The sequence below is a fragment of the Culex pipiens genome, chromosome 3, assembly GCF_016801865.2.
Source record: "Culex pipiens pallens isolate TS chromosome 3, TS_CPP_V2, whole genome shotgun sequence".
NCBI lineage: Eukaryota > Metazoa > Arthropoda > Insecta > Diptera > Culicidae > Culex > Culex pipiens.
Genome location: NC_068939.1, coordinates 79,855,218 through 79,869,810, shown reverse-complemented (window position 1 = coordinate 79,869,810; position 14,593 = coordinate 79,855,218). Strand labels below are relative to the sequence as shown.

General features: G+C 36.7%; 3 protein-coding genes across 4 annotated transcripts; 2 read left to right on the top strand and 1 right to left on the bottom strand.

The window, feature by feature from the left end:
- Window positions 1-1,920: 1,920 nt before the first annotated feature.
- LOC120426929 (uncharacterized) lies at window positions 1,921-4,462 on the top strand. Its single transcript, XM_039591737.2, has 2 exons — window positions 1,921-2,067; window positions 4,067-4,462. The coding sequence occupies exon 2, from the start codon at window positions 4,076-4,078 to the stop codon at window positions 4,406-4,408; it is 333 nt and encodes a 110-aa protein (XP_039447671.1). The 5' UTR covers window positions 1,921-2,067; window positions 4,067-4,075; the 3' UTR covers window positions 4,409-4,462.
- Window positions 4,463-9,853: 5,391 nt separating this feature from the next.
- On the bottom strand, window positions 9,854-10,565 carry LOC120426933 (uncharacterized). 2 transcript variants are annotated; one of them, XM_039591743.2, is made up of 2 exons: window positions 10,407-10,565; window positions 9,854-10,327 (listed from the first exon to the last, which is right to left on the bottom strand). In XM_039591743.2, the coding sequence occupies exon 2, from the start codon at window positions 10,321-10,323 to the stop codon at window positions 9,892-9,894; it is 432 nt and encodes a 143-aa protein (XP_039447677.1). In that variant the 5' UTR covers window positions 10,324-10,327; window positions 10,407-10,565; the 3' UTR covers window positions 9,854-9,891. The 2 variants fall into 2 exon arrangements, with proteins under 2 accessions (XP_039447677.1, XP_039447678.1); XM_039591744.2 differs by having other exon boundaries at window positions 10,403-10,561.
- Window positions 10,566-12,529: 1,964 nt separating this feature from the next.
- Window positions 12,530-14,001, top strand: LOC120426932 (uncharacterized). Its single transcript, XM_039591742.2, has 3 exons — window positions 12,530-12,720; window positions 12,782-13,214; window positions 13,274-14,001. Exons 1-3 carry the CDS (start codon window positions 12,718-12,720, stop codon window positions 13,786-13,788), a joined length of 951 nt encoding a protein of 316 aa, XP_039447676.1. The 5' UTR covers window positions 12,530-12,717; the 3' UTR covers window positions 13,789-14,001.
- Window positions 14,002-14,593: the final 592 nt, after the last annotated feature.

Here is a 14,593-nt window from a genome sequence, read left to right as displayed (position 1 = left end):
TTCAAAAGTGCTCAAAACATCAAAATTTTTAAAAACCGAACATGAGAGTCGATTCTCCAGACAATTTTACATAAAAGTCTCGATATTGACTATTGTCCTAAGTCCAATCCTTGTGAAATTACAGCGGTTTTAAAAATAAAAATGTTGAAAAAATAGGTTTTTTGATGGTTTTTGGCAATTTCTATATGACAGACTTGATTTTTCAGTCTCGAAAATATTTTTACCGGAAAGCTCGTCCAATTTCCCATAAGTTTGTTTTTGACCACATTTCAATTGGAAGTATGGGCTCACAGATATAAGCTAACTTACTATCCAGGTTACTATACTACACTGAAAAAATATTATGTTTTCAGTTATGAGCAATTTAATTAGCTTATATATGTAAGCCCATACATCCAATTGAAATGTGGTCAAAGACAAACTTATGGGAAATTGGACGAGCTTTCCGGTAAAAATATTTTCGAGACTGAAAAATCAAGTCGGTCAAATAGAAATTGCCAAAAACCATCAAAAAACCTATTTTTTCAACATTTTTATTTTTAAAACCGCTGTAACTTCACAAGGATTGGACTTAGGACAATAGTCAATATGGAGACTTTTATGTAAAATTGTCTGGAGAATCGATTCCCGCATTCGGTTTTTGAAAATTTTGACGTTTAGAGCACTTTTGAAAAAAACAGTTTCAGTAAATGATTTTTGTATTTTTTTAAGTGAGTTGCTCCATCCTGCATTTTTCGTGAGTCTTTTTGTAACATCTTAGGCTATTTTCACAAAAATTTTGAATGAAAAAAAATCGTGGGCTCACCTTCAAATTTTACTTTTAAACTTACAAATCAAGAAATAAAAGTGGTATGTTTTTTTTATTTCAGTGTATTTTTTTCGGAAAGCTCGTCAAATTTCCTACAAGTTTGTCTTTGACCACTTTTTGATACGATGCAACGGCTTCGAGATACAGCAATATTAATATTACGAAATACAAAAATATTTAAAACACTTACGCCCTTCTCAAATGTCATTATCGAGTGTAACTGGCTACATATACACAAAAATGGCTTATATATGCCTAGGATAACATGTCTACAAAGTTTCATTGAAATCGGAGAGGGTCGAGAAAAAAGTACCAAAAAAATTCCTGTTTTGAGCTGGAATTGCTCAATACTTAAATAAATGAATTTCTCGTCAACATCTAATTCTTTCAAAAATCAGGCCTGAAAGGGTTAAAGAGACATGTCTCACCTTTTTTAAGTTTTTTGTAATGGCAAATTCTCGGATCATGTATTTTTTCGAATGCTGCAGAAATGGGAGTGAAGTGATCAGGGACTAAAATGACCCGTTTTTCGGTTTAATAAGAGATGTAGGTTTGAGTGTTGTAATGCAACGGACCAACGGTATTCAAACGTATGTTTCGATTGTTAGGATAAATTCAGCTGGAGTGTCTTGTTCTTGAATGATAAAAATAATCTGTTTAAAGTGCAATTTTATTTTATTTCAAAATGATATCCTAGCAATCTCCCGTAACCTGACACGAAATTTGCTCGTTGTAACGCAACACCACGGGTCCGTAGCGGGGTCTCACGTCAGATAGCAGGTTTCGCAGGTCATACAGGTACGTATTAACGTAGAAAACAGGCGAGAATCGGTGAAACGTTTCGGCAACCATCCGCATCCGGTCATTCACTTCCAGTTCCAGAGAGTCGTAGCTTTGCCTGCTTTGGTCTGCTCCGGTGAAGGTTACGGCCACCAAGAGCATCAGCACTCCCAAGAATGCAGCTGTGTGAAGGGACATTTCCGAGGGTAGAACAAGAAGAATACTGTGATGTATTGTGACGCTGGAAAGCAAACCTCCGAAGGTGGTTGATAGTGTACTGAGGCCGACCACTTTTTGGAGGGAGGTTTTGATGTGTGTGCTGCGGGTGAAAGGTTCTCTGTTGCAGTGCTGGAACAGCTGTGTGAGTGGGCCAAATTTTTAGTGAAATTGGGAAGGAAAACTGGATGCGCATCAGTGTGTTTTAGTCATCCGATTCCAAGTGACGTTTTGTATTTCTCGAGAGGCAGATTATTTTAAATGTAAGTAGTTTTGATCTATTGTACAAATGCACTGTTTGGTTTGAATGGATTTTTTTATTTTGGGTTTCGGAGACTAATATTTTTTTTTTAAATCGGTTAAATTTTAAAACAAAAAAGAGAAGATTATAAAAATGAATGGTGAGGCTATGCGCACCATGAAAGTTTCCGTTACTTGAATCTTCTTCAATCGATTTTCGCTAATTGAACTACTTAAATCACATAACTTTTTAACAATATTAATCTGATTAATGTTCTTTACCGATCTGTACACAAGCAGTAAAATCATTGGAATTGATATACACCGTAGAAACTTCAGATTTAAGTTTTGCTTAGATTGTTTTATAATTATGATAATGAAATTGTCCATTTCAAGCAATTTTTGCCTTCCTCACCTTACTGAGGAAAGGCTATAAAATCACTCGAAAACTGAACTTCTCAATTAGACCTCCTAGACCCACCTTCATGTATACCTATCGACTCAGAATCAAATTCTGAGCAAATGTCTGTGTGTGTGGTGGGATGTTGATCAAAAAATTGTCACTCGATTATCTCAACATTGGCTTAACCGATTTTGTCCGTTTTGGCGTCATTCGATCCGTCTTGGGGTCCCATAAGTCGCTATTAAAATTATGCAGTTTAGTTAAGTACTTCAAAAGTTATGCTAAAAAACGATTTTAACAAAAGTCCGGAAGATTGTAAAAAGGGTGGTTTTTGTGAGAAAACCCGGCATGTTATACATTTTTAGAAAGGTATTTAAAAGACCTTTCCAACGCGTCCAAGACATTGAAGATCTGACAACCCTATCAAAAGTTATTAGCACTTAAGTGTTATTTATGTACTTTTTGGAAGCCGGATCTCAGATATCATGCTGAAAACGTTGTCCGGATCTATCATGCGACCTGTCATTGAACAGGTAATCAAAAGGCCTTTCCAACGCGTCCAAGATATTGAAAATCTGACAACCCTATCAAAAGTTATTAGCACTTAAGTGTTATTTATGTACTTTTTGGAGGCCAGATCTCAGATATTTTGCTGAAAACGTTGTCCAAATATGTCATGCGACATATCTTTGGATAGGTAATTAAAAAGCCTTTCCAACGGGCACAAATTGAATTGGAGATTTGACTACTCTATCATAAGTTGTAAGCACATAAGTGCCCTGAAATATGAAGATCTGACTACCCAATCTGAATGAATGAATAATGAGTCAAATTGATAGAACACTTAAAGGTCCGCCCTATTTTTTATAGCATTACCTTTCTAATGTAAGGAAGGCACCAACCACCTAAGGGTGGATTAAGTATCGTTTTTTTTAAATAACGTAAGCTCTATTTTTTGTAAGAAACCTTGATCAATATAACAAATCTATAAATTATGACTTAATATCTACTGATGATCAGCATAATGTGTTTTCCTTGCTCATAATTTTAGTTTCGATGATTGACCAAATTAATAAATGGTTTTGAAATTAAAAAAAATTATGCCACCAAATAGAACAGAAAAAAATACTGTAATTTTCAAAATTGTATGCCATGAATTTCACACATTGAATTTGGCGTGAACAATTAAATGTTTCCGATTGAAGATTTTTTTTCAAACGTTTTATTTGAAAATTTAAAAATGCTATTTTAAACTGAATTAACGGTGAATTAATGTTTTTTTTGGTTAAATATTCCTAAATGGTTAAAATTCACATTTTAATTAAACCGATTTTATTGCACTTCACATCTCCATAAATAAGGGAAAATTCTTTCAATTTGATTCTGCAATTATCAATTATTAACAAACCAATCTTTTTAAAACATTGAACATTTTTATTCTTAAAAACTTTTTTACATCAATAATTCTAAAACTTCCCTTCCCACCTTAAAATGCTTTCCAACACATTCCCCTTGTATATAATCCCCCAAAATATATAAACAACCCCCCAGCTCACTTTCATCTCATTCACTCACCAAACTCAACCCAACGTCGATCACTCCTTTCGCTGCTCCTTTAGCCGAACAGAATGAAGTCCAGCCCATCCACCATGAGCGTCTGCCTGGTTCTGGCCGTGACCGTGGCCATCGCTGGAGCCGCCCAAACCCTGTACCACCCGGGCCAGCAACAGACAGCCCAACTCCGCAGCATCTACGACAGCCTCCCCGAGCTGGGCCAGTCGTCCGAGTCGTTCCTGCAGTACTGCGAAGCCGTCATCCATGCCCTCGAGAGTGAACTGCCCCGCAAGTCCGTCTTCCGGTCGCTCTTCATCGACAAGGCCCGGCTCTCGTCCGGGTACGACAAGCACATCAAGTTCACCTACTACGACATCCTCAAGAACCAGATCAACGATCAGCCGTAAAAGGGCCGGAAGCATGGAATGATAAATAAATACCGATTTTTTTCTTTACCTAAATGCACGTGGTTTGATGTTTTATTCCTTGAGAATTGTATATTTTTTTGTCTTGTCTTCAAATTATAAAAAAAATGACTTGGGCTCTTGTTTCTTGAGAAAATAAAGCAACGAAGAAGTTCAGTGTTGATAAAATCGTGCGAAATTGAAAGAAAAGTACTGTTTTTGTCCCTCTTTGCTTTCAGTATTCTTTCACTTCACTGTCACCGATTTTCACCACACAAACTCTTTTTTTTATATTTTTGGAGAAGCATTAACATCTAGGGTAAATTGACCATTAGTAGGTATATGATGTCGTAAGAGGACATTCACAAACCGAAGTTTTCTTTTGTTTCAAGAAACTTCTTATCTCTTGTGCACATTGTAAGGATCGTCAAAAATTGCAGCAGGAACTTCCTCGTACTCCCAAAAGTGTAAGCGTACATCTGACCAAACACAAACAAAAACTGGAAAAAACTGGCAGACGATAGTTTAACAATTTGGAATGGAGAAAGGGAAGAAGAAGAATTATTTTTCAAAAGCTTGTATAATACCGATTAAGGGATCGTTCTTTTATTACGTAACGCAGTTGGTGGGGGAGGGGGGTTGGAGGCCCTGTTACGCTCCATACAAACATTTTGAAATTTTTGTGGAAGTTTTGTTACGAGAGTCTAAAAATCATGTTTTGGCGTAACGTAATAAAAGAACGCTCCCATATATAATTGATTGTTTTGCTCATAAAAGGTAGAATTTACTCTTTAATTAAAATAAATATTTACGATATTTTTCAATTTAACTCGTTCACCTGAATAAGAAAATATCGAAATCGACAGAAAATGTAAAATCTGTTGAAATCTGTCACTCACTTTGAAGGAAAGTCCTCCTTTATTTGAAAATAATGACAATACATATGTCAAGTAAATAGTCAAATCTAAGAAAATTTAACACTCCCAAACATTGTATTTGTATTATGTAACTCTTTGTAATAACACTAAACTTACAGAAATAAGTAAAAATGATCAAAATCAAACATAACGCAATTTAAAAAAAAAATTAGATTGAAAACTGTAACAAAAGGAATGTTTTTCTAAAAACACGTTCAAATAGCCAAAATTCTTACTGGATGAGAAACACTAAACAAACATGATAAACAGTGGTTCAAATATTGTGTGAATGCATCTTTCTCTATGAGTAGCTCTATAGGTTTGCCATTTTTCCGCAAAATGAAGAGTACAATTAAAATACGTAAGGAATGGTTTAGAATCATACTGACCGTGGTAGAGAAGTGTTCAAAGTTCCTCAAAAAGAACTTTTCATAAAATTTTGAAAAGTTTTAAAAGTTAGTTAACTATAGTTAAGAAAATGTTGATGAAAGTCATTATTTTGAACTTCTCAAAGTGTCATGATTTTCTCAATGAACATGATTTTGAATCGGAAAGCGGAATGCATTTTCGGATTCTTTGGACTATTTTACACTAGGAGGAGGTTAAATAAGTTTGTAAATAATAAATAATATGTCTTTTTGATACACAATTTAAAAAATCTCCAAATTTACAGGCAATTTCAGTTGAACAAATTTCATGTAAAATGTGAAAACTTGTGATTCTTGTTTCGAATTCAGTTTAAAATGCAATATAAATCGATAATTTTACAAATAAAACTAGTTTCAACAAATTTAATGCAAAATTCCGACTTTTTTAACAATTTTACCTAGAATTTATTTGTATTTTGTTAAAAAGCTTATAAACTTAGTTAACTAAATATAAATTGATTTTATTTTTCTTATAAACTATATCAGCTACTTAAGTGATGGTACATTTAACGTACAAATAAAGTTTGAACATCTTTAATATGATTTAAATAAGTAAAACTGTGAATATCAAAGTCACCCCGGAATTTAAACTAAGAATTTTTAACGAAACTATTTTTCTAAACACTATTGAAAAAACTTTGTTTTTAAAATAGTGCATGTACTTTGTGTGGCCTACCCCAGTACTTGTTTTAATCATAATAATCTTGAGAAAAACCTTATCTTTTGGAAAATATTCCAGAACAAATTGAAATCCTATCAAAGTCACCCCGGTTTACGGTATCAGTTTTGGTTCACTATAGGAAGAGATATGCCCGATTTCGTAAAATAAAAAGGGACCTTCTCCAAAACTTCTGCCTTTTTTTCATTGGCAAAGTTGTAGGTTATGATACCAACTTATCATAAAAAAATAGTAAAAGGGAAAAATCTTGCTGTATTGTTTTAAAACTATTGATGCCGAAATTTCATCAAATTTCATAACATTTTCAAGCTGTTCCAAAAATGCATTTTTAATTGTTTTCAGCTGTTTCCATTTCTGACCACGTCTGTTTCTATTGTTTTTTAAATATTGTTTTTCCCTTCACCAAGTATTAAAAGCGGGAGGTGACATACTTATCAATTTAAAAAATGGCAACATCCTTATAAATTTTTAAAAGTTTTCAAAAAACGCTCCATTTTTTTTATTTTTTTTTTTTGATTATGTATTACATTTTCAAATTTTAACCGTTTTTAAGGTCAAAGATTTCAAAAATAATGTATTTTTTAAATATTGTCCTTCCCCATCGTTCCCTATAAAATCATTGGGACATATTTGGACGAGAGCTGCGAGACCTTCAGACGAAATTCTAATGCGAAATTTAACGCCCAACAGTCACCCCTGAACCTTAACCTGGGCTTAAATTCGGCACAGATTCATGATTTTGTAAAATGTATCGAATAATGTCACCATATTATACATTCTTTCTCAAATTTGTTGAAACAATATTGGAGGATATTCTGTTGAACTATTCTAAGCTGAAACTAAGAAGCACTTTGTTTATTTTTTTTTTGCTAAATCGTTCAATTAAGTGACATATATTCTTATATCGTTAGAAAAATGCTATAGATACATTGTTTCAAGTCAATTAATTTTGCCTTGAAGTGTATTAAATTATAAAAAAAATTCAATATTTTTTCAAATATTTGAAATTTTTCAACAACGCATGGTCTTGAAACGGTCAACTTACCTTACCAGCGAGAATCCAAACAGTCCTTCGGTGAAAGTATCGACCACTCGTTTCCCCGCCCGACTGTGCTTCGACAGATATATCTAAAGCGCTGTTCCTGTCTCGTTTTGGTCAGTTCAAGTCCTCCGTTCAACCTGAGCAGTATCCAATCAAACCGACATCCAACATGAAGCTGGCAACGACTCTGCTGGTCCTGATGGTGGCCACCGTTACCGTGACCTCGGCCCAAACCGTAAACCCTCTGCCGGAAAACTTTGTCGAACGGGTCGAGGCCATCCTGAAGTGGTTCGATCTGCGCATCTCGGTGTACCGGAAGGCCAACATGCTGCTCAAGCAGCTGATCCGGAAGGTCAACGCGTTGCAGCCGTACAACAGTGGCATGGACATCTACTACCGTAAGTGGATCGACTTCAACGGAAGTCCGATCCTGTTGCGCAGTGTGCCGGTCAACGGAACGGGAGCCACGCCGGTGTCCGAGCTGCTGCGAAAGAGTCTGGAGCAGAAGGATCTGCGAATTGTGCTGAGCATGATGCCTGAGGTTCAGGCTGCTTTTCAAAAGTTAGTTTGAATGTTATGATTTGAGATGGTTATGAAATAAACTGATTGAATGAAAACTATGGCATTTTAACTAATAGCAATATCACAGCGTCTATTAGGATTGAACTGTTTGCTTTTAACACCAAAACCATTTTTAAAAATTTCCTAAATTTAGATTCTTGTAAACCACATTATTCTCTGCGCAACTTTGTCGAAGGGTAAAGAACGTTAAGAGTTGACATTTAAAAAAAAAAAATGTTATTACATTGTTCATTGTTCATTGTTAAGCAGGATAAACTCGGATCATTTCTTTACAAAATCTCACTTTTGGAGCTAATTGAGAAGGAATTGAGCCTACGAAATATAGAATTGAATGTTTTTTTAAAAATAAAGAAACAAAAAACCTTACTTTATCTAGCTTTAGGTGGTTGGTGCCTTCCCCACATTGATATAGTGAACACAAATGCTTATAACTTTTGATAGGATTGTCAGATCTTCAATTTTAAAGAAGCGTTGGAAAAGTTTTTTGATTATCCACCATCCACTAATTATTATCAAAAGTTATGACAACCATATATAAATAAACCGAAAATAAAGAGAAACGCAAAAAGTAACTTTTTCAAAACTTTTTTTCGAAACATCGCGATAACTCGTGATGTTACAAGCAAACCCTTATGTTTATACATCAAAGTTTTTGTAATTGTCTGCTCTACAACTTTATAGAACATTATTACACACTAAAAAATAACCCTGCAGAGTTAGAAAAAACACGAAATTTTAAAATGAAAAAAAAAATTCTAAATGAAAAAATGACCCAATGGTCAATGTAGATTCGAAAAGTATATTAAATTTCCCTAAAAATGACATGTTTCAATTCAATTCGGTTTTATTGGTAAATAATCAAGATACAATAAGTTCTTTTGCAATTCATAACAGAGTTTTGGAGTTTCTTTCAGCTGTGTGTTGCTTCATAATCTATTTTGGAACAATTATTTCTACAACTAGGGCACTAACAAGAGCAAGAAAAATAAAAAAAACTTGCAAAAATTGCAAAAATTACATGTTTCAAAAAAAAATACGGTCGAGTAACGGAAAATGGGAGGGTTCTTAAAACTTTTTTCGTGTTTTTTTCGATGAAAAACACGTTTTTTCGGAATTCTGAGTACGCCATAAAATCGGGCGTCTAACTTTACATAAAATCTTTTTGACACCAAATTTCTATCTCATCACCATTTCAGGCTGCAAATAATTGAAAAAAAAACTCTTTTTTCGCATGTTTAAAAATGAAAGGGGTCGTACCGCCCCTTCGTCACGAGATATAAAAAAAAATGGACCTCGGATTCGTGATCAGAGACAAAAATTACCCCTTTGGACAAAGTTTCACGCAAATCGAAGAGGGGTCGAAGCAACTGCTGTGTGAGTTTGCGGAGAATAATCCATATTCAATTTCCCTTTTTATTATATATCACAATTTTTTTCTTCAATTAAGTAACTAAAAACATTATAGATTTTTAACCATATTGACCATCCAATTATACATGAAAGCTCTTTTAGTAATTCATATTTCTATCCCTTCAAGTTTTAGAGTTTAAATTATTGAAAAACGTGTCTTAGTGAAATTCCATAAAAATTTCAAGGTTTTCAACACACTTCCTTCAAGACCAAAATTACTGTTAAGAGCAGAGTTTTGCGAGAATTTGAGCTCAACTTTTTCTAATTTCGTCTGAGTTGGCGGAGGAAAATCCGTATCCTTTTTTAAAGTTTACAAAGATTTAATGGTTAATGCAGATGAATTTAAACAAAAAAGATATTTCTTTCAAGTGAAGAGTATAAACCGTATAATTGATCAACAATTACAAGTCCTTTATTCGACGGTATTTTCACTGTGCCACAATGACAAATTTATTGTTGGAGTTTTGAACCAGCTTGCTGAATGCGATCAACAGTTCCACCGCCGAGTATCCGGTCCGCTGGGCAATGTCCAAGAACTGATCGCTCCGGATCTGCAGCTTCAGCAGCAAACTGCGGATCTTCTCGGCCTCGGGATTGACATCAATGCTCGTTTGCCGATATCCGTACTTTTCCAAAGACGACGAGATGCTATTGGACTTGCCTTGGCCCTGGGACCGGGGTTTCAGCGATTGGAAAAAATCAAAGTCCTCGTCGGCGTCCGACAGGATAACGTCCCGTTGCTGCCGGGCGGATCCAGGCTGCAGCAGAGGAAGCACCGACTTGGTCATGTCGAAGGATGCCACGGCCAGGGCAAGGCCGGAAACGACCAGCAGTCCAAACAGGAAGATTCGCGATGTCATGATGCTGGAAGGTTGGAGGAAGAAAGTATCAGCTCAAGTGGGATCCTTGATGCTTTATAGAATGAGAGTGAGCACCGACCTACCTTTCACGATGAGGTCCAACAACTTTCTGACGAAGGAGTGGCTACAGACTTGGCGAATGGGCTGGAAAGGAATGAAACGTTTGATCAAGTCATACGGTTGCTTTATACATTCAAAGTGAATGAACAACAATCTTTTCTGGGGCTGCCACGGTTCTGTACTACCGAACTTTCAATTTGGAGATGCGTCACGAACGGTGTGTCCGATTGACGATTTTGGTTGTGGCTTCAGTTTTCACATCATAGTGTTTCATGCCTTAATTTGATTGAAAAAATGGATGGATTCAAATTAGCTAAATGAATCTTTTCAAGATTAGTGTCCCCCGTTTTGTCTTTAAGTTCCTATTTAATATGATTAAATTTGGTCAACTAGGGTGAATCGGAACTACAGTCTGAATAAAGACAGTGAGTTCTAGAGCAGTTGAATGCTTCAAATTTGGAAATGTATGAATCTAGTCTAACCGAGACCACGCAAAAATATCAAATTGTTAGAATGCAACAATTTTAAAACATCTTTCCCGGAAAAAATGGAATCGACGTAACACCTTATAATGTGGCCCTCTTAAACCTTGCGGTTTCGTCAACGGATCCACAGGCATGTATCGTTCTTTTTGCGACAAGACTCCGCCTCCCGGGTCTCCTAAGTGTGAAGGTATGGGCACGGGGAGAGGGCACCGAATACCTATATTTTACACTTAGAATTTTCTGCGTCCGCCTCGGGATTCGAACCGGCGACCTCTGTGAGTCCAGTGCGCGGTCCGATTGATCCACAAAGGCAGACGACATCTTTCCCTATCTTTCCCAATTCGCTCTCATTTTTTATTCTAGAGTTTCCTTTTTGAAAAGGTCCAATTGGACATTATCAAAAAAAACTTCAGTTTTGTGATTCATGGGCGTCAAGATAAAATGATAAAACGAATTAAAATTAAGGTGTAAAATATATATGGTACGTTTGAGTGTAATAAATTAATCAACGGCTTCGAAATTCAGTAATTTTTAAATTACAAAATACAAAAATATTTAAACAACTTACGCCCTTCTCAAATGTTATTTTCGAGTAAAATTGACTCCATATACACACAAATGGCTTATATAGGCCTAGGATAACATGTGTACAAAGTTTCATTGAAATCGGAGAGGGTCTGGTACAAAAATACCAGAAAAATTCCCGATTTGAGCTGGAATTGCTCTATTATAATTAATATTTGTCATTGTTAATCTAGCTTTGATTGATGATTTGACCAAAAGATAACCAAATAAATATTTAAAATATTCGACCAATCATTCCAAACGTGTCGTTTTGAAAGGAGAAAAAAAATTGTCCTGGAAATCTGAAAAAAAAAACATTTTTTTCGCAAAAACTTAACACGTAGCCTCATAAGTGGGACAAACATTTCTTGAATTTTTCTCAGTTTGCTGATTTTGCATATGGGACATTTTTTACGAACATGGACAGTGCTCTACTGTAAAAACGAATATGCTAAATGATTGAATGTATGAAAATATGTTTAATGAAATTCAAAATAAGCAACTTTTGAAGTCCTTTAAAGCTCATGTTCACATAAACGTCTTATGTGCAAATTCAGAAGTCAGTAATGTAGTCCGGTTCTAGATCATGCAAAAATTCACAAAATCGACAAATATTCATGAATTTGTTCTAGCAATCTTAATAAAACTACACTTTTTCACGTAAATATACCGTCAGAATCTGATCAGCACAAAAAATCAGCAAAAAAGTCCAATGAACAACATTTAATCACTTATTTGCTCACCATACAATCAGACATTTTAAAGATGGGGTTTTTGTATGAAGCGTGGAGAATCGCTGACACACCCTCCCCCCAGGTGTCCACGTGGTTTATGGATGGTCCCTTTGATTCGTTTTAGATAAAAACAAAATCTTTAGATAAGCGTTTTCAAATCTTTAAAACCAAACGTTTAATATTAAACATTTTATTATAATTTTGAGGCAAGTTTTTTTGAAAATACTCGGTGGGGTTGGGTTGCAAAAGGTTAATGCACTCTTGTTTGTTTAATAGCACTGTTTTACACAGAATTTATTGCATTTTCAGCACAACAACAAAAAATGTCAAAATGTACGCTCACAAAAGTCACGATTGGGACACATCGCGTTAACCCAAGGCATTCTCACCGATCGCCAAAATACTTGCCTTTCCTTCTCGCCATCGCCCATACTTTCACTCGTCTTGACTAACGTACTGTCAAATTGTCCAGACGCCTCGCGTACAGTTTCAGCGGATCTTTGGAGGGAGAAAAACGTGATAAATTTCCGGTCCTACGAGCATTTAGAACTATGGTTTGTGCTAGGCTAGAACCCCCCAAATTCTTTAGGAATGACAATGATTTATCACCTCCAGGGTACGGTGAGCAACTTCTTGGCCAGCTGGTCCCTGTTGGCGGTGGTCCTCCCACTCACCTTGGCGCACGACGTCCGACCGGTGGACCAGGACCAAACGCGGTTCGCGGCACTCGAGGAGCAGGATCCCCAGAAGGTCGAGGAAGCTCTGCTGAAGCTGCACTTCGCCCTGCTGGAGGATTCGCGCCAAAAGGAGACGGGCCGCCAGAACTACCCCGTCATGAACATGACCGCGGACATTAGCCGCAACGAGTTTGACTATCTGGTGGGACGGATTAACGAGGAGGTTGCCGTTCTGCGCCGACAGGCTCTTATCCTGTCCAAGGCGTACCAATCGCTGCTGGTCAAACACAAGGAAACGACGGCAAAGTTGGACTCAGTCAGCAGTGACCCGCTGGGTATTTGTGCCAACGCGACCTGCAAGGCACCCCAAGGTATAGATTGGACTTGATTTAGGTTGGATAAACTAGTCTGATATAATCTCTTTTTTCAGCATCCCCTCCAGACGCCGACAAATCAACGTCTCTGTTCGCCCAAAAAGCAGTAAAAACCACCCATGCCGCCCCCACCACGTGCAACTGTAACTGCCAATTCCCGACTATCCCCACCGCAAGCAAGCAACTTCCAACCAACTCCGAGTCCAGCGTGGTAGGCAACAAGTACTACTACTTCAACTACGTCCAGTACCCCAAGTACACCGCAAGCCAGCAACCCGCGGTGGAGTCCAACACGTACCTCGGACAATCGGGCGACCCCACCGGGCGTCCCTCCTGGTACGATCAGACTCCCCAGAGGCCCAAGGGAGTCCGGCCTCTGGTTACGGCATCCACGCTGGATAAGCGAATCGGCTCGCTGCACGATTTGGAGCAGCGGTTAGACTATAAGATTAACAAGGTTAAGCAGTCGTACTATGACAAGTACGCGCGTAGGAACGCGGAAAAACTTTACACCTCAGGTGAAGTGGAGGCGATGCTTGATCATTGGCTGAAGGATCATCGACGAGATTGAAAGGGTGTAGGAGGTTAGGGTTAAATTAAATTATTTATTATAGGTTTAGGCGTTACAACAAATTTCTTCAGACTCTTCCTACCTCAGTCGATGTGCGTTCTCTCGCAAGTTTTATAGCTTTAATTCTACTACACTTCAATCTACCTGCAGCTGTCACATACCATGAAACTTTTTTCAATCTGGTATTTTTTTAAATAAATAGTTTGAATTGTTTACCTGGTTTTTTATTCTTCTAGTTCATTACAGATAACAAATCAATTAAATTAATTCCATCAATTCTATGAATTGAAAAACACTTTTGAGATTCAAATTCATGGTTTAATATTATTGTTCTTATAATGTATTTTATTCTAGGTTTTGAGCCTATGATCGGTCGCGCTGAAAGGATTTTGGATTCCGGAGTTCCGAGTAAGAATTAAATATACAGACAGTAGTCAGGCATTCACGTGTAACAAAACACCCTTGACTCAAATTCCCTTGAGCAAGTTGCCGCACCTGCAGGGTGTGACAAAATAGCACGTTCAGACCGAAACTACTTCCACATAAAGAGTGCCAACATTGCACTGAGTTTTTACAGTTTTTGTTGGAAATCTCAGGATAGAAATCGAATTTTGGGGGTCTTTGGAGGTCAAAAGTTGAGGCAACTCTATTTGGCACATTTTTGAAGTGTAACAACCCGCATAAAAAAGTACCATATAAAAACTTTTTTTCATATGGTAATTGAACTTTAAACTATATTGTTACTACCATTTCCAAAAATGTTTGACTACTATTTTAAAAATGGTATTTATATGGTTGGCATGAA

Bases quoted from the DNA above. Each gene is read 5' to 3' on its own strand.
- LOC120426932 (XM_039591742.2), top strand. The intron at 13,215-13,273 runs GTATAGATTGGA...CTCTTTTTTCAG, and splicing joins GACCTGCAAGGCACCCCAAG to CATCCCCTCCAGACGCCGAC.
- LOC120426933 (XM_039591743.2), bottom strand. From the start codon at position 10,323: ATGACATCGCGAATCTTCCTGTTTGGACTGCTGGTCGTTTCCGGCCTT.
- LOC120426929 (XM_039591737.2), top strand. From the start codon at position 4,076: ATGAAGTCCAGCCCATCCACCATGAGCGTCTGCCTGGTTCTGGCCGTG.